Source organism: Peromyscus maniculatus, chromosome 11, assembly GCF_049852395.1.
Source record: "Peromyscus maniculatus bairdii isolate BWxNUB_F1_BW_parent chromosome 11, HU_Pman_BW_mat_3.1, whole genome shotgun sequence".
Lineage (NCBI taxonomy): Eukaryota > Metazoa > Chordata > Mammalia > Rodentia > Cricetidae > Peromyscus > Peromyscus maniculatus.
This window is the reverse complement of record NC_134862.1, coordinates 72,874,589-72,895,984: the sequence shown is the minus strand read 5'-3', so window position 1 is coordinate 72,895,984 and position 21,396 is coordinate 72,874,589. Positions and strand designations below refer to the sequence as shown.

The 21,396-nt window shown below is 37.6% G+C and overlaps 1 protein-coding gene across 9 annotated transcripts in view; it reads right to left on the bottom strand.

Annotated features, from left to right (window-relative positions):
- Kifap3 (kinesin associated protein 3) overlaps positions 1-21,396 on the bottom strand; it is a 136,242-nt gene that overhangs the window by 54,894 nt on the left and 59,952 nt on the right. For all 9 annotated transcript variants that reach the window (XM_042258451.2, XM_042258449.2, XM_042258453.2 and 6 more), the window contains exons 11-15: positions 16,684-16,784; positions 9,194-9,302; positions 7,594-7,706; positions 4,057-4,222; positions 3,363-3,488 (exon numbers count right to left, since the gene is read on the bottom strand). In XM_042258451.2, the coding sequence (XP_042114385.1) occupies positions 3,363-3,488; positions 4,057-4,222; positions 7,594-7,706; positions 9,194-9,302; positions 16,684-16,784 (615 nt within the window). The remainder of the gene's footprint in view (positions 1-3,362; positions 3,489-4,056; positions 4,223-7,593; positions 7,707-9,193; positions 9,303-16,683; positions 16,785-21,396) is intronic.

Below are 21,396 nucleotides of genomic sequence, written 5' to 3'. Positions count from 1 at the left end.
CGCTAACAGCTAAAGGAAACATTATTTCAACAGTTACTATCCCGAATGCCCCATACCAAAAAACCCATCAATGGAACAAAAGATAAGAATATATTTATAATATAATACTATATACAGCAATGAAAAAGAGCAAAACTATACGTAACATAGATGGATGGGTCTCATGAATATATACAGGATAAAATCAGCACAATTTCACTTACATAGTTAAAACCCAAGCAAAGCCAACCTATCAGTGATATAACTCAAGACCAGAACGACGAGTAGTTTTCCTCTGATGTGGACCCTAGGTTTAACCCTTTTGTGTTTTACCATGCAGCACAGGAAGAAGCCAGGGAACTAGAAAAGGGTCCTGTGGGGACAGGTAAAGGGAGCGGAAGTAATAGATTACAGGTAAAACCCAAGGTGACGATTGGAGTGGAAAGGCTTAAGCAGGGATGCTGTGGGATGGTCTGTATGTCAAATCTGTTGCTCTAATTGGTCAATAAATAAAACACTAATTGGCCAGTGGCCAGGCAGGAGGAAGTATAGGTGGGACAAGGAGGAGAAGAATTCTGGGAAGTGGAAGGCTGAGTCAGAGAAACTACCAGCCACCACCATGACAAGCCGCATGTGAAGATGCTGGTAAGCCACAAGCCACGTGGCAAGGTATAGATTTATGGAAATGTGGAAATGGATTAATTTAAGCTATAAGAACAGTTAGCAAGAAGACTGCCATGGCCATACAGTTTGTAAGCAATATGAGTCTCTGTGTTTACTTGGTTGGGTCTGAGCAGCTGTGGGACTGGCGGGTGACAGAGATTTGTCCTGACTGTGGGCAAGGCAGGAAAACTCTAGCTACACAGGCAGGAGCATGGGGCATGGGGGAGCCATGGAGTAAAGGGGAGGCTAACGCAAAGGAAAGAGACATGAAAAGCCACATGGAGCCTACTGTCTCACCACACGGCAGACTGGGAGGAGGGCAGCATATGTGCCGTGGGGGGAGGGGGCTGAGTGCTGCGGGCTAGAGGAGGAAGTGGGGACAGGGGTGGGGGGTGGGGGGGCATGGCAGAGGGAAGCAGCTTAACCACAAGTAAGGGTGTGTGAAAGGGCTCTACGGAAACTCTCCAGTTAGTTAGCTAACTTCAAATACAACGAAAAAACAAAAAAGAGGACAAATCACCCCACAGGTGTGACAGTCCTGTTCCTAGAAGACAGGTCAGTAAGTACAAACTGCACGTCCAAGGCACAGGATACCTCCCTGTGGGTTACTGGCTGTGGCCACTGCCCTGTGTTAGCCACCATAACTACATGGTAAGACTCTACTGCTGAAGACAGTGTACACTTTGGCTTCAGGACACTAACTATTAATCTCAAACTGACTGCGAAACTTCCTTCCTGCTGTCTAGCTTGCACAGTGCCAAAAAGTGCAGAAGGCTACTAGTCGAGAAAAGACATCAATGATCTAACCAAACACCAGACCACCCTGCATACTACACCACCAGTCTGCCAGAAAAGATGTGTCTACTGGTCCATAGTGGCAAAAATGTTATGGGATAACTAACCACCTTCTTATTGGACTTGAGGCCTGTTCCATAAGAAGGAATTTCATGCCTGGTACTGTAATCCTGGTCAAAGCTTACAGTTAGGGAGGTCATAGACACTCTGCTAAACGGACATGCTGTCAAACAGCCTTCTAAATAATTATGCTTATGCTCCCAGAACCGGGTTGTTTCAGCCTTGGTCAGAGAAGCTCATTCCTGCCATGAACAGTAGTCAACAGAGAGATGCAGAACTGGCCGAAGTCTGAGAAAAAGAGACTATGTGCTTAGCCCTGACGGGACATCTTTACTCACCGGACTGCTGACACGGCTCAGGGAGCACTGCGGAAGAGGAGGTGGAAAGAGTGCTCAGAGCCGAATGACGGGAGGAGTGCTGTGCAAAGTGTCTTCTGGACACCACATGCCTAGTGCAATGATGCACACACCGCAGCTATGGTTGCCTGCGGAAGACCCACGCATATCCGGCCAGCTCACCCCTTACTGAGGAGCTACTGGCAGTGAACAGCTGCTGAGGAGGGAGCATGACTCTTCCTGAGGAAGCAGCCACTGCATGCTATCCTAGGCTCCAGTGGACCAATCACACCTATGCACATAGGGGCACCACTGACTGAACTGAGTGGGTTATAAAAAAATGAAGTTGGAAAGAGTGTGTCTTGAGGGGGCCATAGGAAAATCCAGAAAGGGAAAATGGGATGGACATGATCGTATTTCATTATGTGTGTGTGTGTGTGTGTGTGTGTGTGTGTGTGTGTGTGTATTATATATATTTAATATATAATATATATGAAATTCTCAAAAAGGATGCTTAAAAGATAGAAATCACTCAACAGGAAGCATTAATGATTGGGAAAACAGCAGCCATACTTCTAGAATGCCAGTAATATTTATTTCCCTACATGGGTAATGCAGTATGGCTGTATTTACTTTGATGGTTCACCTATAGTTCGTGGATTTTTCTCATGTAGAGTATACTTCCAAACTGTCTACAAAAATTAGTAAAGAGTGTAACTATCTTATAAATGGCACTGGAAGGACTGAGAGGAAGAACTGTGCTTTCTTTAGATGTCTCACACTAAGTTTAATTTTATATAATTAGCTACTTTTAATCTATAAGATGGAGTAGAAAATCACCCCCAATGAAATCATGTCAATTTCAGATAAATTTTATCTGAAATAGGGACAATAATGAGCCCTGGCCCCTCAAGAGCAATACAAAGTAAGGGCAAGACTCTAGGTCCCACTAATACTGTACCCTCACACTACTGTGGCTAATTAAATTGAAATTCAGGTTCTCAGTCATGACAACCACATTTCAAGTGTTCAATGGTCACATGTGTTGGGCAGGGCAGATAAGATACAGGACATTTATTTTCCTGGCAAGTTCAGAGGGAAACATCCTGTGGATCTAGAAGAGACTATGATGTTTAGAATCAGCTTCCAAGTTAATGTTCCTACCAAGAAGTTAAGATATAAAAAGGAAGGGCTGCATAATAGAGAAGAGCAAACTCAAAACAAGATAAAGTTAGATAGAAAGAAGTGATTCAGTGGAACGTGTTGACTCCTGCAAAGGAGGGAAATGTCCATAAAATCAGTGCAGAATTACTCCATAGTAACATGCTTAGCAGCAACCTCAAGTCCTTTCATATTATTCTACCCAATCCCAGTTAGTAGCTTGTTTAGTTCATTTTTCTTAACTACATAATTGAGTTAATTCTATGATTAATGAAAGAATATGCATATTATATGATGTTGCAGACTGTATTTTATATTTTCAAATTTAAAATAATGTCCCTTATGCACTGGCATGAAAGTGAGAATTACCATTCAGCAGTTCAATGAGTGCTGGGATTATCCCAGATTTCGCTAGCAGTGCAGCACACGAGTCATCCATAGACACAGTTCCAATCATTATAACCACTTCTAAAACAAGGTCGTCCTCCGCAGCACCTGGAAAATCAAGGCAGGGAAGGGTCTCACTGAGTGTCCCGAGCAAATCCATTTGTTGTGCCAATGTGAGCGCACAGAAAAGATACTGAAAGATGTTAAATCCATCCCTAAGAATATTCAACATGCTTATAAAGTTGTCTTTTTATTTCAGATTTTTCATGTTTATCCATGACAGCCTGAGGAACTGGTAAGACAATAGGATGGTATAAATATATTTTTGAAAATACAACTGAAAGATAATTTAAGCAAATGATTAAAAGACTCTTTAATGTTTCAAAAAACTGCATGTGTGCTTCCACATCTGTATGTATACATGGGGGGTGGGCACTTGTTAATAAAAAGACAGTAAAAATCTAAAACCAAAAATAAATAGGGAAAATAAATTAATGTTAAGAAATCATTCTTAGGACAAATGAGGACTTACGGAAAACAGGGGACTTGGTAATCGTTTCCAAAAACAATGCTGTTGGAAGAGTATGCTGTCTAGAACAATGGACTCACACAATGCTGTGTGAGCAGCCCTATCCAAAGCCTAGAGCTTAAGCAAAGCTATAAGATGGACACAGACCTGGCTTCAGCTTATCTTTGAGGAATGGAACCAGCTTGTACTCCTTCAGAACCAGCTCCCAGTCTAGGTCTGGGATGGTCAGATTTGCCAGAGTTCCCAAACACTCAATTACAAACTCCTCCTCTTCATCACTGGATATCTGGGCTGCAAGGTCCCCAACATAATCCTGAAGACAGCAGATTGTAACAGAATTAAAATCTAGGAGAGGATACAACCTAATACCTGAACCCACTGGTAGAAAAAAAGGCAAAACAAAACGTAATTATCATTTTAATTGAGTTAACTTTCTAAGGGTTTGATGATAAGCTCCAGAGAGGTAGATTGATTGGACAGTTATAACATTACAATGCAGTGCGGGACTCCTTTTTTTTTTTTTTTTCAGTATGTTGAAATAAGTGATTGTGGTAATTGTGTACAAAAGTAAATAGATAAGGGAAGAAGGGCTGTTTTCTCCCCTGTGGTCAAAGCCTGCAGATCCTGGATTCAGAAGACTTAATCTCAACTCACAGATCCATCATTTACTGGCTGTGAACCTTAAGCATACTTTAATTTCTGAAAACATGATGATGCCTTTTAAGACTATAACATTGGAACTATCATCTATACAGTAACCACTTTATATATATCAAAGTTATTATCATCATTACTTCAAAACAAATCTTAAAATCTTATGGGCTGGAAGTCAGGTTTCAAGTTAGAATTTATTTAACAACTGTGGTGATAATTTATCTGTGTCCTCCAATAAAATTTATCTGAGGATCAGAGGATAAAGGTCAGCCACTATTAGTAAAAACATAAGTCATACAATGTTAGCACACACCCTTAATCCATCTGGATCTCTGTGTGTTCGAGGCCATACTAGGGAACAGAGCCAAGCCAGGTGACACACACCTTCATTCCCAGTACCAACCATAGAGACCTGGAGGTCTGTACAAACAGGCAGTGGCAAGGAAGTGAGGTAGCTGGGCTAAGATAGCCAATGAGAGGGCAGAACAGCAAGGCAATAAAGGCGCAGGTAGACAGGAAGTAGCTCACACTTCGGAAGCTGCGGCATGGTGAGGTAAGGTTAGCTGATGGCTGTTCCGATTCCTCTGATCTCTGTCAGATGTTCACCACTATTTCTGGCTCCGTGTTTTTTTTATTTAATAAGACCACTTAGAAATTCATCTATAATCTTATGGGCTGGAAGTCAGGTTTCAAGTTAGAGAGAATTTATTTAATAACAAGCCTATGACTAATATACTCAACAAATATTAAGTACCTGTTAAATGTTAATAATAGTGTTATTGTGGCAGAAATGTTGGGGAAAATATAAAGCCTGTTCTCATAGTGCCTTCAATCAGTCATTAAAAGCATTCTGAGGCTCTTTATGGTTATGTGGCAAGCATAAGTCAAAATGGTCAAGTTTTCAACTTTTGTAACTAGATAAATTAGACACTTTTGAAAAGATGGAAGAAAGAACATTTAGATAAGTAATTTGCTTCTAATGGAAGTACCAAGCTGATCCAACATCTTTAAGATTTTATAACCTACTATTATAGAGTACAGGGGTGTGTTATCTGACAAGTTGTGGTAGGTAATGGAGAAGAATTCTGGATTAAGCAGGTACAGGTGAATAAGAAGGTCTGACCATAAGCCTGGGTCATGGAAATGTGGATATATTGTTTATGTTCTCTCTGTTGAAGATAGAGATTTCTAACATGTTAGTTGGTATTCACTGATGCCCAGATGTCAGTATAGATACATTTTCAGAGAAAGAAACAGATAATAAAAGGACCCTCACTCTGGGAAGCAGCACTTAAGCAATAGTTGGCATAACTGTCTAAAAATGGGAAGGAAAGTGGCTTGGACTGGAGCAGCCAGGAGGCAGTAGAGATAGGAACAATCCCCTGAAGACTGACTTCTCTGCCCCTGTTCCTGACACACACAGTGCTGGCCCTGCATTCACCTGAAGCAGTGGTGCATTTCCTGGCTGGCCAAGCAACCCCTGTGGGGCTTTCGGAAGTAGAGTGCTCAGGCGTTGCACACCCATGTGAAGGGAGTTAAAGTTCACTGATACAGACCAGTAGCAGACTAGTTCGTCCGAGTGAGACACAACACAGCTGGACACAGGCCTTCCTGGTTCTCTTCCATCTGGGTTATTGGACCTTACATGACCTCAGGAACCCTGAATCTCATAATTTCACATTACAGTAGGGATAACTGATCAGTAGCCATCCTGCCAATTTTAGCAGGATGCCAAGTATGCAGTAACTTCTTACTGTAGTTTAAACTATATCTTTCTGAGAAAACCTGAGTCCAAAGTCCCTATGTTGGGCTATTTCATGATCAGAGAATTTAAGCACTAGGGTCATCTGAATTACCTCCTCTGTCTTCTCTTTTTTGTCTGTTTCATCTTTCTGAAGCATTTACAAATTGATGATGTGTGCCCTATAACAGGCGGGCACATGAATAAAGCTTTAACTCTGGAATGGATTTTAAGTGGAACAATCATGACAGCTCATTTGTCTCAGCACTCACTTGGTATCAGGAGTTTCTCACCACTTCATTATTATTATGACTCTTTGAGAATGGGGCTCTTTCTGTAGTCCACAGGTGAGACGGTGAGACGCAAAGAGGTTCAATGACTTACCCAAGCATCTGTGTCAGAGCTCGGGTTCTTTACCATCCTGCTCTTTTGCTTTCTCTTTCAGAACTCTGGGGAACAAACAGTGACGAAGTAACAGGAAGCACACCCTTGGCAATGCACATGTGCCTGCCATGCCGGGCCCTTGCTCTGTGCTCCCTCCCATCAAAGCAGAGGAGAGCACACCAGGTGCTCCAACTACTTTCTGAAACTGTAAAGAGTTTTTGTTCCATGCTTTTATTTTGTTTATTGTTTACATTTGTGTGTGTGGTGGAGCACATATGGAAGTTGTGGACAACTTGAAGGAGAAAATGTACCAAACTAATGCAAAATATTAACATGAAACTGGGTATGTATGGGTATGTGTACAGATGCCTGCATATGCACAGAGGTCAGAGACCCACTTAAGGAGTCAGTTCTCTCCACTGTATGGGTCTTGGGATTGAACTCAGGTTCTCAAAGGGTAATTTAATTATGTTGAATCACTGATATTAATTGTCGGCATTAATGGGCTTTGTTATAACACTGTTATGCACATACATAAAAATTCTGACTATATTCACACATCATTACCTTAGCCTGACTCCTTCCTTTTCCTAATAGCCTCTCCCAAGGGTTCTTTTTTTCTTGAAAATACTGTAGACTGAGGGAAGCCAGACTCAGAAAGACAGATGCCACATGTTCTCTTCTGTGGATCCTGGCTCTGAATCTTTTCCTTCATTTAATCTTTTGAGAATTTTACTCATCAGTGCTGTTGAGTTAAGCTCATAAAGGTTCTCAGAAGCGCAGAGGCAGCTTGAGTCTTGAGTAAACATTTGAAGAGAACCCAGGAAGAGCTGTCGTCCCCAAATGCAGCAACTTAAGGCTATGGTCTCAAGGTTTTAACAGACAGAAAGCTAGAAGCTACTCACGATGAACAGATTCTTAGTGGGTCCATCATGCTGGGAGATGTTTCTGATCATCTTCATCAGCAGCGGGTCCTTGAGCTTCAGGGCTCTTTTCATGAGCATCTTCAGCCCGTTACCTAAAACAGAAAAATGGAAATTTCTGCATAACACTGAGGTTACATTAAGCTTAAATAGCTTTTTGTTTGGGGTGCATCTAGTACAATACAGAATCCTTAAGTGTACAATTTGAATTAGACAAATGTATGCACTGTGCAACCCAAACCACACACCATAAGAACTATGCATAGAATATTCCTGTTCATTCCTCTTGTGGCCTGCCTTTCAATTTTCTTCCCCCACACAACTATTTTTCCTTCATCCTTTCTTTTTCTACTTCTCCAATTTATCTTTTCAAACATAGTTGATCTTTATGATCTACAGCTTCATCAAAATAGGCTCATACAACATATGCATTCTTGGGTTTGGGTCATGCTCCACAAATAAAAAAACACTTTTGAAAAAAATTATATTTCTAGGAATTCTAAAAATACAAAACTGGAAATTTTATAGAGAAAGGATAATTACTACAGCACTGTTTATGCTTGAAAAGTGCAATGAGTTAACTATGCAAAAGAGTTGAATAGACCATGACAAAATCATAGCTCAATTATGCTTTCATTTTTAAATAAACCTATTTTAAAGATGCTTGCTATTATTATTATTTTTGTGTATATGTGCACATGATGTTTGTGTGTTTGTGTGAGCTATGACATGCATGTGGAGGTCAGAGGACAACTTTGAGTACGCAGATATCTCCCTTTATTTGGGTTCTGGGAATTGAACTCAGGTCACAAGGCTTGTGTGGTAAGCTCTTTAATCCACCAAGCCCTCTCACTAGCCTACTTTTATAAAAGTATTTTATTATATGGAATAATACTAAAACATTATTTTGGAAGACCATTTTATAAGGTACAGAGAGATAACTCACATTTCCATTCAAAATTTTATAGAAGCATTATACAAAAATTGACTGTATTTATTTCTGAGTGGTTAGAATAAAGATTTAAGGTTTTTTTTTGCTTGCTCATTTGTATTTTTTTTTATAATGAACATGTACTCTTCAAATAAATAAAAACTGTCCAGTAGACACTGAAACACCTAAGTAAGATAAGTAATTCATCAGGATACAATAGAAACAATAACCTAGTATTCCTTTTTTTTTTTTTTTTTTTTTTTTTTTTTGGTTTTTCGAGACAGGGATTCTCTGTGTAGTTTTGATGCCTGTCCTGGATCTCGCTCTATAGAACATGCTGACCCTGAACTCACAGAGATCTGCCTGGCTCTGCCTCCTGAGTGCTGGGATTAAAGGCGTGTGCCACCACTACCTGGCTTAAACCTGGTATTCTTATATTTCATTACCTTTCAAATAAATGCAAATAAATATGTGTATAAAATATTACCAAGGATATCTTATGAGACCCATAAGAATTATAAGCATACAGAAGAAACTATTTAAGAGAATTTATGTTTGCATTGTATTCTTTCTTCCTTTTATTATATATTTCTCATTATATGCAAATTACCGTATGCTAAAGAGGCTACCCGTGAAGCCCTGTGCACTGACCTTCACAGATGAGCTGGACATTTCTCTTGTTAGCAGCAAGATTAATACAGAAAGAAATCAACTCCAAGTCAATTCGTTCATCTGAACATTCGAAGAGCATCTTCATTAACTAGCAAGAGACACAGTCGTAATTTACTCAAAACATCAAAACAAAGCCCAGAAGTAGAATGTATGAAGTATTCCCTTAAATTACATGTCAGAAATAAGGTAATCTGCATTTTATTACAAACTGGAAAGCTGTAACTGTTAAGTAGAGAAAATGAGTAAATACATAATGAATAACTAAATGACAAGTGTTAAATACAAATTTCAAATAGAGAAGAGAATGCTAGAAAATATCAAATAACACCTCAGCACGTCAAGGAACTGAAAATATTGCCTGGAAGCCATGCAGTCCGAATAAAGAAAATAAGTTCATACAAAAGTGACAAGGAGGCAAAGGATGCAATTGTGCTGAAGACCTGAAGGACGCCAGGCATGGCTGATGAAAAGAAGGAAGAAAGAGTCAGATCCTGCAGCTCCTGTAACACGCTAAGGATATACCAAAATTACTAAACATTTCTGGGGAGGAAAAGTCTCAGGAAAAGAAAGGTATGAATAGGACAAACAATGTTTGTAACATACAGAGATTAGAATCACATTTTATTTAAAATGACACAGGATTACACAAAAGCAAACAAATGAGAAAACGATATATGCAGAGAGAAAGCTCCAACTGAAATGATAGCTACCTGTGCTGGCTATGTTGTGCAATTGGGACAGAAATAAGAGGAATGATTAGAGACACATTTAGAGAAGAGAATCAGAGTGGTGCTTAATAACTGACTAGACATTGGGACTAATGGAGAAAAGGAATCAAAGATGAGTTTGGCGATCCTGCATTGAGAATGCCAGGGATAATGTTGCCAACATCTAGTAAAAAGGTTGGAAGCTAAAAGGGGAAAATAGTACTTTTGGTTTGACACTGGTGGAGTTCAAGCTGCCAATGACATCTAAGTACAGCTATTCAGTAGGAGGCTATAACAGAAGCCTAAGCTTATATCTTCATTGGAGGTATAATGTTAGAAATTGCCACATACGGCTGATTTCTAAACCTGCAGACTGGATACTGGAACTTGTGCATGGACATAAAATGAGAAAAGAAATTCAGATAGAGATGAAGAGAGGGTCTGAGAAGTAAAAACAGAAGTCAGGAAAGAAAAGAAAGCTATGCATGCCAATAGTGATTTATTTATTACATATATATGCATGTGTTTCTGTGGGTGGGTGTGCACGTGTGTGCAGGTCATTGACAAGCTTCTGTGGTGAGTGTGTACATGTGTGCAGGTCATTGACAAGCTTCTGTGATGGGTGTGTATGTGTGTGCAGGTCATTGACAAGCTTCTATGATGGGTGTGCATGTGTGTGCAGGTCATTGACAAGCTTCTGTGGTGGGTGGGCACATGTGTGCAGGTCATTGACAAGCTTGAGGGCCCTTCTCCAGGCGCTGCCCATCTTGTGTCAGGAACATGGTCTCTTACTAGAACTCGCCAAGCAGCCTAGGCTGGCTGGCCCTGCATCCCCACAGCCTCCCTTGTGCTTGCACCATCACCCCAGGCTCCCTCTTTTTTAAAATATGGGTTCTGGGAATCAAGGTCAGGACTTCATGATTGTGTGGCGCACATTTTACTGACTGAGCTATCTCCCCAGCTCTGTACCAGTAAGCTGTAAGTGAGCAGATTTACACGATTCAGAAAATACTCTTCTATTATGGGGAAGCCAACAAGTTAAATTAGTACATATTGAGTAAAGATATTTTTGGTAAGTCAAAGTTGCTTATAAGAGATAAAGATATAAATATATAAGCTTTATAAGACAGATCTAATAAAGACATAATATATAAAACAGTTTAAGACATATATTTCCATGTTGCATTTTAGGATAATACCTTACACAACCATATACTTTCACTAATAAGGTCTATTATTATTATTATATTTTTATTTATTGAGACTCTAATTGCACTAATTTCCACCATTTTTCCTGCCTCCAATTCCTTCCATGTCCTTTTCCTCCACCCCAACACTCTCTCAAATTCATGGCCTCCTTTTCTTTAGTTCTTATTTTGCATACAGTAAAGTGAGTAAATTTTTATTTTAGAATCTGATCTGCAAACTATGGTTTTAACTACTTTCTGTGTTCACTCCAGATAGCTACAAAAAGGACACAGTCAACACAGTCAAAATCAGTAATTTTTGTTGTTAGCAACAAACAGCTTGAAAACAGAGTTAATTAAAAACACTATTCCATTCCAATTATGATGAACAATTATAGTAATGCGGTATAATATCCATGCAGAAACTACATAACACTTTAAGAATTGAACCACTGGCATGTATCATGTCCTCCCCAGAGGGCAGGTCACAAACCACAAATGAGTCACTAATGAATCTCTGAGTAAAAGATCATTAACACGTAGTAATGTTGTACTATAAAAAGACTCTAAGCCAAAAATAAAACCATCTTAATTTACTGGATAAATATTTAACAGATTTGCTATCAGCCAATTAAAAAATAAACAAATTAGCAAAAACTGTGGATGACTATCCACTAATAAATGTAACTATGTTTTCATATTATAATTCAAAATCTTTTACTGCTATCTTCCTTCAGAACTTTTAGTAATTTGAAACTTTTTATAATGAAAATCTATTACACTGAAGCAATGCTTTAAGAAGGTAAAATATTATAATAAATATTTACTTCAAATTAGCCTTTGAAGTGTAAAGTTACCCTTGAAAAATGAGGTTGCAGATAACATATTTAGAAGGTATGGGTTAAAAAATAATTTCCCTGCTAAATATCTTGTAGAAACAATCAGATATGCTTTTTTAAAAAAGGTATGGCTTGAAAACTTGATTATCCCATCCATAAAACTGAGAAAGAATTTAAGTATGAGTCAAATGTATCCTAATAGAAAAATCACTGTTTCATCCTAATAAGAACACTTCCATTTTAAAGCACTCAAATTTCAAACCAGCTTAATTCAAACTCCAAGAGCCACAGTGCAGTTGTCTTTAATTTGATTGCTACCCATGGCACTTCAAACCCAAGGGTAATTACTGACAACTAGGAAATATTAAAACTAGATTTGTTCTGTTTTAACTGTCTGTTTTCATCTTTTGCTAATCTAACAGGAAAGCACTAAAAGGTCTTCAGCCTGTGCAATGAAGAAGCAATAGCGTTCAATCAGACAAGTCCCATATTGAGTATCAGATACCAAAGACCCAAGACTGAAATCACTGTGTCTAGACTCTCTGGCACCTGACTTCACTTATTTACCAGTGACCAGAGGCCAACCCCCACAGCTCTCTGTATTCTCATACACCTCTACCACCCCACCCCCCCAGCCAAACATCTTTGAATGATTATGCCAGAACTGTGCATGCCGCAGGAATCTCTTCTGACTGGCTACTCCCTAGCTCTCCTGTTTGAAGTGATGTTCTGGTTTCTGAACTCAGCAGATAATGGCAGCAAGAGCAAAGAGGGCTGTCAGAAAGGACGTTTACCAGCATTCAGCTAAAAAGAAGCATGCAGATCAAAGTGGGGCCAAACAGGACAACTGCGGTGGAAAACATGTGGATCCCTCTGATGACTCCTGCATGCTGTTCTAGGGCAAAATATTCAATAACACTATGACATCACTACCTAACCATGTACTTTGATTGGCCATTCTATTACCAATAAATACTTTTATAAGCATCTGGATGGCATTTGCACCTATTTAAACAAAACATGCAGCTCAGAGGTCTAAATAACAATGAACTGTTAATGTGTACTTTTAACTATTATTAGACTACAACCATTAACTCCTGGTTATCCAAATATGCTTACGTGAAACAATCTACCCACTGAGCCCATTAAGATCATACATTAAAAAAAAGATGACCTGAACTCAAATTTTGAGGAATAATGATAAATAGGGGAAAGAAAATGAGAACACATTGAATAATTTCAGGCAATAAAGTACAAAGAAAGCAAAGCAATGCAATATTGAATGAGGTTATGAGGAACACTACATGCATAATCACCTTCTCTGAACATTTGATATTTTCAGAATGTGAACTCTAACCTAATTACAAGTTTATCCTGTAAACACATAGAAGATACTGCACTATGAATGAGTCAGAAATGATGAAAAAGACTCACATTTTACTACAAGTCATACTTTATTTATAGTCTAGATAGCACATACATATGCCATCTTATGTAATTAAGAATATAATCACATTAAACATTCCCTCTGATCACTAAAATAGATATGAATCATTGCTGAGCCAATGCATTTCTGCCTTCAGAGTTATTATTGTCTTCTCTGAAAAATTCAGGTGTAATACTTGAAGACGTTTTTTTTAATCTTTAAAGAAAAATTACTGTCAATAATTAGAAAAGAACAAAGTTGACATTGATCTGCGGACGCCGCCATGGTGACAGGGCTTTCTCTAATACATAGGTCGATTGGTATGCTGCCCTCAGTAACTTGAAAGCTGACCGGAAGCACAAATGCTGCCCCTGACAGGAGTCCATTTTTAATTTCTAAAGGAAGTATTCTATTTTTATTTAACTTTTAATTTGCTTCCTATTATTCTTTTATTTTACAACAAACAATGGATGGCAACAAAACCACGCTAACTTTTATTTAAGTATGTCAAAATTGGACAGTACACAAAGTTACACATTTTAAATGGTACTTAAGGAATAAATATATTTTAGACTATCACTTGGTTTTATTAAAATATTATCTTAATACTAAAACGTTTCAAGACATTTACAATATAATTCGGTACACTTAATCTCACTATTCCTCCAACAGTCAACATTTCAGAAAGATAAAAGAGAGAACAAATAAAAACCCTCAAATTGTCAAAACTTGAATGGTTTTTGGAAAATTTGGCTCATGAAATACAGATGACAAATGTTTTAAAAATTTCTTCATCAACATGTGTGATATTAGAATGCCCTTTGTCAAGTATATATGGAGGAAGACTGTTTTTGAAAGGATGGGGGAACTGTTGTATACACCAAGTTTTAAGCTGCACTTACAACCATGTCTAAAAATTACTCTAAACAGGCTCTTTTTGAGTAATTTAAAGCTTCATATTTTACATTTGAGATTATACAATATACAAGAATAGGAGAACTCCAAATTCAATCTTCAATGTAACAAGTTTTCCACCTCTTCCTGGTTTGTGTTTATTTCTCTTTTTAAAGTTATTTTTAAAAATCTAAATCTGGATAAAAAGTCATTCTTTGAGAGATTTTTTTTTGGATGCTTTCCAACTAATATCCTGTAGTCAATGAAGGTCAGACATTGAAGGAGACTGGAGAAGGAACACCCTTTGAAACTACAAAGCAGAAACCTCTGGAAGCCTTGGAGCCAGGCTGCAGTGAATCACCTGTAATCTCCCCTGGACAGGGCTACTCTGTTACTGTAAACATGCTGGACAGCTTGATCACACTGCACGGCTATCAGCTGACACAGGTCACCACTGTGAGGACATGTCCTGTTGATAAGATGTGCTGTGCTGTCTTTGAAGGACGTCTATTTGCTACAAACACTCGCTTTCCCCACCAATGCAAGAGGAACAAGCCTTTGAAATGGCACCATTTTTTAAATGCATGGAAGGAAAATGTTGAAATTCTTAAAAAGCAAATTTTTAAATTCTGACTCACTAATTTAAGAGTGAGTAGAGTGCAGTCAGAGTTGACAACAAGAGAAATCCGAGCCAATTTTATTAGGACAACAAGGAACTGTGTAGCAGGAGTGAAGAATGACTTGATTAAGTGTGCTCCACTCTTGTTCTCAAGTGTGTTCACAGCCTCTTTTTTATGTTATCTACACACCTTCTGAATTTTCTTTTGCTATTTAAAAAAAACTTTTCCATAAAAATACAGTAAAAAGGTCAGTCAGTGTTGCAAGAATCCAGGATTCACATTACTGGAGCTTCATTACTGGTGCCTAATGGATACAAGAGTGAGTCCATGAATGTACAGTCCCTGAGAGTGTAATAGATTAAAAAACAAGTCTACATTTTTGAGACCTTCAGACCTAACGTATAAAATGTATCACACAGATGAATAATAGAAAACCATCCTTGAGAACATCACTGTAACAACTAAAGAACCTGGATAAGGAATTTGGCCACCACAGAATGCCAAGTACTTAAAACTGTCAACTATAAACAAAATTAAAAAGCAGGGAACAAATGTGGGAAATATTTGTAACATGGCAGTTAAAACACTACAAAATCAACCTTCTTAATCAATAATATTAATACACCACTAGAAAACTGTATGAAAACTATACTAGCATATAGTTGCTAAAAAGATGAAATATGTTCACCTGCACCAACGTTCTAGAAATGCAAATACATCAAAATTTTGAAGCACCACATTTTTAGAGAAATAATGATAATCATTATTGTTAAGGGTGAAATGGTGACTGGAAATACAAACATCATTTTTAGAAGGTAACTGGGTCAATATACAGAGACTCAGAGCTCATTCCTTTTGACCTAGGTATCGTATCCATCTGCTATAAACTGCAGCTAAAGAAAACTTAAAGTGCATAAGCACACATGACGGCAAAGATGTGGACAAGCATTCAGGATGAATTTTATCATGTACTTATGTATGTTGATGCTTTTGTGCAATGACCTGGGAAAATCTGAGTATATAATTTAATTGTGGTCATTAAGCACAATATATGACCTTTAGAGACAGTTTATGAAGAATATTTAGCTATATGGTATACTTATGATCTATTCATAAATAGCTCCACATATGGAAAAGTTATATGTGATATAACCCAATATATTACTACTTTCATAATATACAAGGAGGCTGGAGCGATGGCTCCGAGGTTAGGAGCACAGGCTGTTCTTCGAGAGGACATGTGTTTGATTCCTAGCACCTACATGATGGTTCACAACTGTTTGTAACTCCAGTTCCAAGGGACTGGACACCCTCTTCTGGCCTCTGTGGGTACTGTGTACATGTGGTGCACAGACAAATATGCAGGCAAAACTTACACACATAAAAAATAAATGGAACCTCAAGGAAATGCAGGAGAATGCGTACAATGGAGTTATTTATCATTGGGATAATCGGTCTGTACTTGTTGCTGTGACAGGCATCAAGCACTCTAGACAAGGGTGCTGCCACTAAACTATATGCCCAGCGCTAATTCTGTACTTCCAAAATTTTTAATAAAAACTGTACTATTAATGTTAAGAAGCATTTTAAGAAATAGGAGATCTAAGAGACAAGAGTGAAAGTCCTGATAGTTTATTTTTTAAAAAGATTTAGTATTTTTTTTTTAATTAGGTCTTTGAGGATTTTGCACAATGTGTTTTAATCATATTCACCCACTTCCCCCAACTCCTCTCAGGCCCACACCCCATTCCCTATGAGCATAGTTCTTAAATGCTGTCCTCACTTAAGCCTCTTACCTGTGGTATGCAGTCAGTATATGCAAACATTGATTTAAAGCGGTCATCCATGCTTATATGGTAAAGCACACACATTGCTATTTGTTTGTAGTTTTCATTGCCTGGGATTAAAAAAAAATCATAGTTACAATGATAGAAGCCATATATGTATACATACCATACTCAAGTTAGTGAAGTTATATATTCAAAACCTTTAAACTGCTAAATCAAATATTCATGTAACTTGATCAGGAAAACATTTTGAGATCCTTATTTCAAATCTGAATTCTGAATCACACTTATATTAATTGTGAGTATCAAGACAGATGTCCATTTTACATGATATATTTTTGGGGAAACTAATTTAGTTTCTAGAAATTTATTGTTCCCAGTAGCCTAGTATAAAGTAGATTATGTCATTGGTTTCCCCATCCTTACAAATAAATACAAATACAAGATTAAAACAGTTGATTTGCAGTCATTATGTATAAGATATCATAAACAAGTATATTTGAGTTGGAGGTAATGAAATCTGTAGAATAGCATCAGTAACATAAAATATAAAGTTTTATCAGAAACTGCTAAAAGCCACAAATTCTTTACAGTCTGGGAATGTCCCAGAGTTCTGAGGTGATAACATTCTGGGCTAGGGATTTCATTCAGTGTAGAAGGCTTGCCTAGCATATATAAGTGACTCAGTTTGATTTCAAGGTTAGTATGTATAACAAGGTAATTAATAACAACAGTGACTAATAATAATCACATATTAAACATTTACCATGCAAAAGGGCCATATTTTAGACAGACAGCACAGCACTGAATCTTCAGAATAGTCTTCAATAGATCTTATTATCCTTCACATGAGGAAACTCAAGCTTAGAGAAAGTAGGTACTTATCACATAGCATTGGAAAAGTTGGGCAGAGATTTAAACACAGGTCTGTCTGCTCTCAAAATCTCATTCCAGTTATAATAGTCTTAAACATTTTTATATCATACTGAGGAACATTTTGCCACATAAGGTATTAATATCAGGTGCCAAGAACTTTAAACATTATTACATGATAAAATATAGTTATCTTTCAAGTAGAATTATTTTAAATTGAGAAAACATATCTTGTAGAATCGATTTTAGCAATTATGACAAGGGTCATGTATAATCCCAGCTATTCCAGGAAGGCATGGCAGGAAGATCACAGATTCAATACCTGGCCTACATAGTGAGCTCAAGGCCAGCCTGGTAATTTAATAAGACCCTGTCCCAACATAAACAAACAAAAAACAGGACTGAAGTGTAGCTCCTTGGTAGGGTGCTTGCTTACCCTGTGTGCAAGCCCTAGTCCAACTTCCAGTTCTGCCAAAATAAATTATTTATACCAGCAATGAAAATAATTCCTCTGGATTAAAAAACAGATTAATATGATTATATGCTTTACATATGAAGACAAGTAAATATTTTTACCTTAAAACTATGAATTAACAATTCAACTGCTTAGAACAGAATATATGTGGGAAAGGTATTTTGTATTAAAATATTAAATTTTTCTTTATAAAATTATAACAAGTTTAAATCTGACTGTAGAAGAGAGTATGATTTGTATTGTTGTTTTCAGATAGGGTTTCTCTATTTGGCCATGGATGCCCAGGCTGGCCTAGAACTAACAGAGATCCACCTGCCTCTGCCTCCCAGTACTGGGATTAAAAGCATGTACCACTATACCCAGCCAGTTTGGATTATTTTAAGGTAAATTTCAGATCTCTTATTTGAAAACGAGAAAAGCTGAAGAAGACCTTGAAAAATGAGTAGTATGAACAAAGACCATCACCTTAAATGTAAAGTTAAGAAACAGTAATGGAGGAGAAAGTAATATTTAAAATCTTAAGATGGAGGCCAGTAATCCAATGGCTGTACAAAACATAGTATTTATAACTATTATTTGAGGGCATGAATTTTATTTGGAGAAAAATATGGTATAAAATTTGTGACACTCTTCCAAATAATATGAAAGCAGACATTCCCGATGTCAACAATTTGATATCAAAGCAATCTATAATTCATAGATTTCAATAATCATATTTTATATTTTGACTTTTAATTATGCTTACCTGCCACAGAAAATCATGTTTACATAGGTTTTTATGACATATATGTGCAAAGGAAAAACGTTTTCTCAGAAGGCAGTATCTCTTAGGTTTGGCCAGACCATCCTTCCCCGTTTTCAGCTCCCACCCTAAGAGACTGAGCTACTACATCTTCTAAATTCGAGCCCAGGAGAAGTCTCCCACTCCAAAGGCCACCATCTCTTCTCTTCCAGTTATTTTCTGCAGGAAACATGGGCCGGGTGGTGTGATTTTCTCATGAGGATTCCTGAGCTGTAAACTCCACCTAACCCACTACAGCCCTTCTATACACATGGCGGGTCTTCCAAAGGGGCACTCCTTTAAGAGCTACTTAAAGCAATTCTCCCTAATGGCATCCAAGCAAAAACAGGCTGCCAACCATTGGAACACTGGTGTGGCACTCAGGGCTCTGCAAATTTTGAGCAGAGTGGTGCACAGATGGAATATTTTGAGAAGTTGGTCTTAATAACTGGATGTGAATTAGTCAAATCTGTTCAAGTAATAAGGGTAGGTTTGAAAAAATAGCCCAGTTATTATGATTCCTTTGGTATTTATAGCTATAAACATGAATCATGATGAGCTCACTGGCTATTAAGTGTAGAGGGTATAAGCACTTTGATAGGATTTCCTCAGGAATTCACTGTTAACTAGCTGGATCATTATTAGAATGTGTTATTGAATTATCTTAGCATTTGAGCAGCCATTCTCCCCAAATTGGTCACTCCCAGCTGAAGAGTGTTAATACCTTAACAAACTGGTCGTTAACTCTAGTAACTGATTTTGTGGGGATTGTTGTACTTACAAAGTACATGCAAGAGTTTATAAGAAGTACTGCCACCCCATACCCCCCGATTCTTTTTAAAGAAATTTACAGCTGTAGTTCAGCTGGAGCAGCTGAAGTGGGAAGAAAATCAGTTTTCTGGGCCACTCTTACAATCGATTTTTCTGCCAACTAAAGGGCAAAACACATGCCGGTCAGTTTTGAGTTTTAAATGTCTCCATTTGTTCATCTCTGAAGTGATCAGTAGAAACCCCACTCAGTCACTAATTTTGGAGATTTCCCATTCACAGATCACTCAAGCAGAAAGGTGAGTTTTGAACATTAGAATACCAACCTAAATTTCTGCTCTTATTACAGACCCTGTTCGACACCGCAGAACAGAGTGAGAACACACATTATGAAGCCACATTCTTAGCCAGACTCTCATTCCCTTCTATACCCCATGTCAACTTTGATCAAAGTAGAACACTTTGAAAAGAAAGGAAAAATAGGAACAGAAGCACTCCTATATTTAGAATAGCGCAGCATTAGGTGATATTTTACCCTGAAAACACTCTTATGAATACAGCATGCTGCAAATGTCAAGTCCAAGATTAAGTAAAGCATCAGAGCTCTTAATGTCTATTTACAATATAGTATACAGAAAACGCCACAGGCTATCCCAACCTCTCAGAAATTATCTGCAGCAATTATCTTCTACAAAATACACTAAAATGCACTTAAGATTATTATTGAAAATTATTTTTCTGGTATTGGGGATTGAATCTAGGACCTCAGGTATGCTGGATAAGCATTTCACCAATGAGCCACACCTTCAGTCTTAGGACATCTTTATATTTCCATATAATTTTATGCTTAATTTATTATAGTAAATATACACAAATTACAATTAAATAGATTTGGTTTAAATTAGAATTTGGACAAACTAATTTTTAAGACTGCAATTCCACTGGATGGTCCTTTATTTTATAATAGACTTATTGATAGCAGATATATGAGCACTTGAACAGATACACAACAATTCTAAAGCAAGAATTAAGTGGGAAAACAAAGCATCTATATGGTTCAATGCTCAGTATGAGAGTTCAGCAAGAGTTCTGTGGTGAAACTGCTGTGTTCAGCTACTTATCACAATCAGAAGCAAAACTGAAAATCTACCATCAAGCTAAACATTAATTTAAGCTAATTATATATTAATGACTATTTCAAGTACTCTAATATTCAAAACTGATAAATTTTCATTCTTTTAAATATGTTCAACTAGTTATTTTCAACATGTCTTCAATTAGTTTATTACCTTGTTTATAGATTTTTATTATGCCCCGAGAATACTATAGCAACTTGATTGTAATAAACCTTACAATATGGCCAACTTTAGATAAAAATGATGAAGGCCAAAATAAGGCCCTTAACAAGGACTGCTTTCTAGCTCAGAGTGCACACTACCCACTTAATGTGCTTTAGCCAAATTTCACCATGTAGGATGGAGACACCCCAGGCAATATTCACACACACAGTATTGGAACCAGCTGGTGATAGAAGAATCTTAGGAAAAAAGGCTCCCTGATTTAATTGGGAAAACAGGGGAAGCATAAATTGTCCTGCCATTCTTAACTTCAAGCCTCTTGATATGGTTCTACTCCAGCCTGAAGGAGACATGTGCTTTTTGTTAAAGTGCTTGCCACATCTGACCCCTATTGGCTGCTCACTTGATCAGGTAAGAAAATGTAGGTTTATTTACAGGATAAATGAGGCCTATTAAAATTGAACAATGCAGTAGTCTATGAGGAGCTGCACTCTGAAACAGATGTGTGAAATTCCCTAACAGTTTGG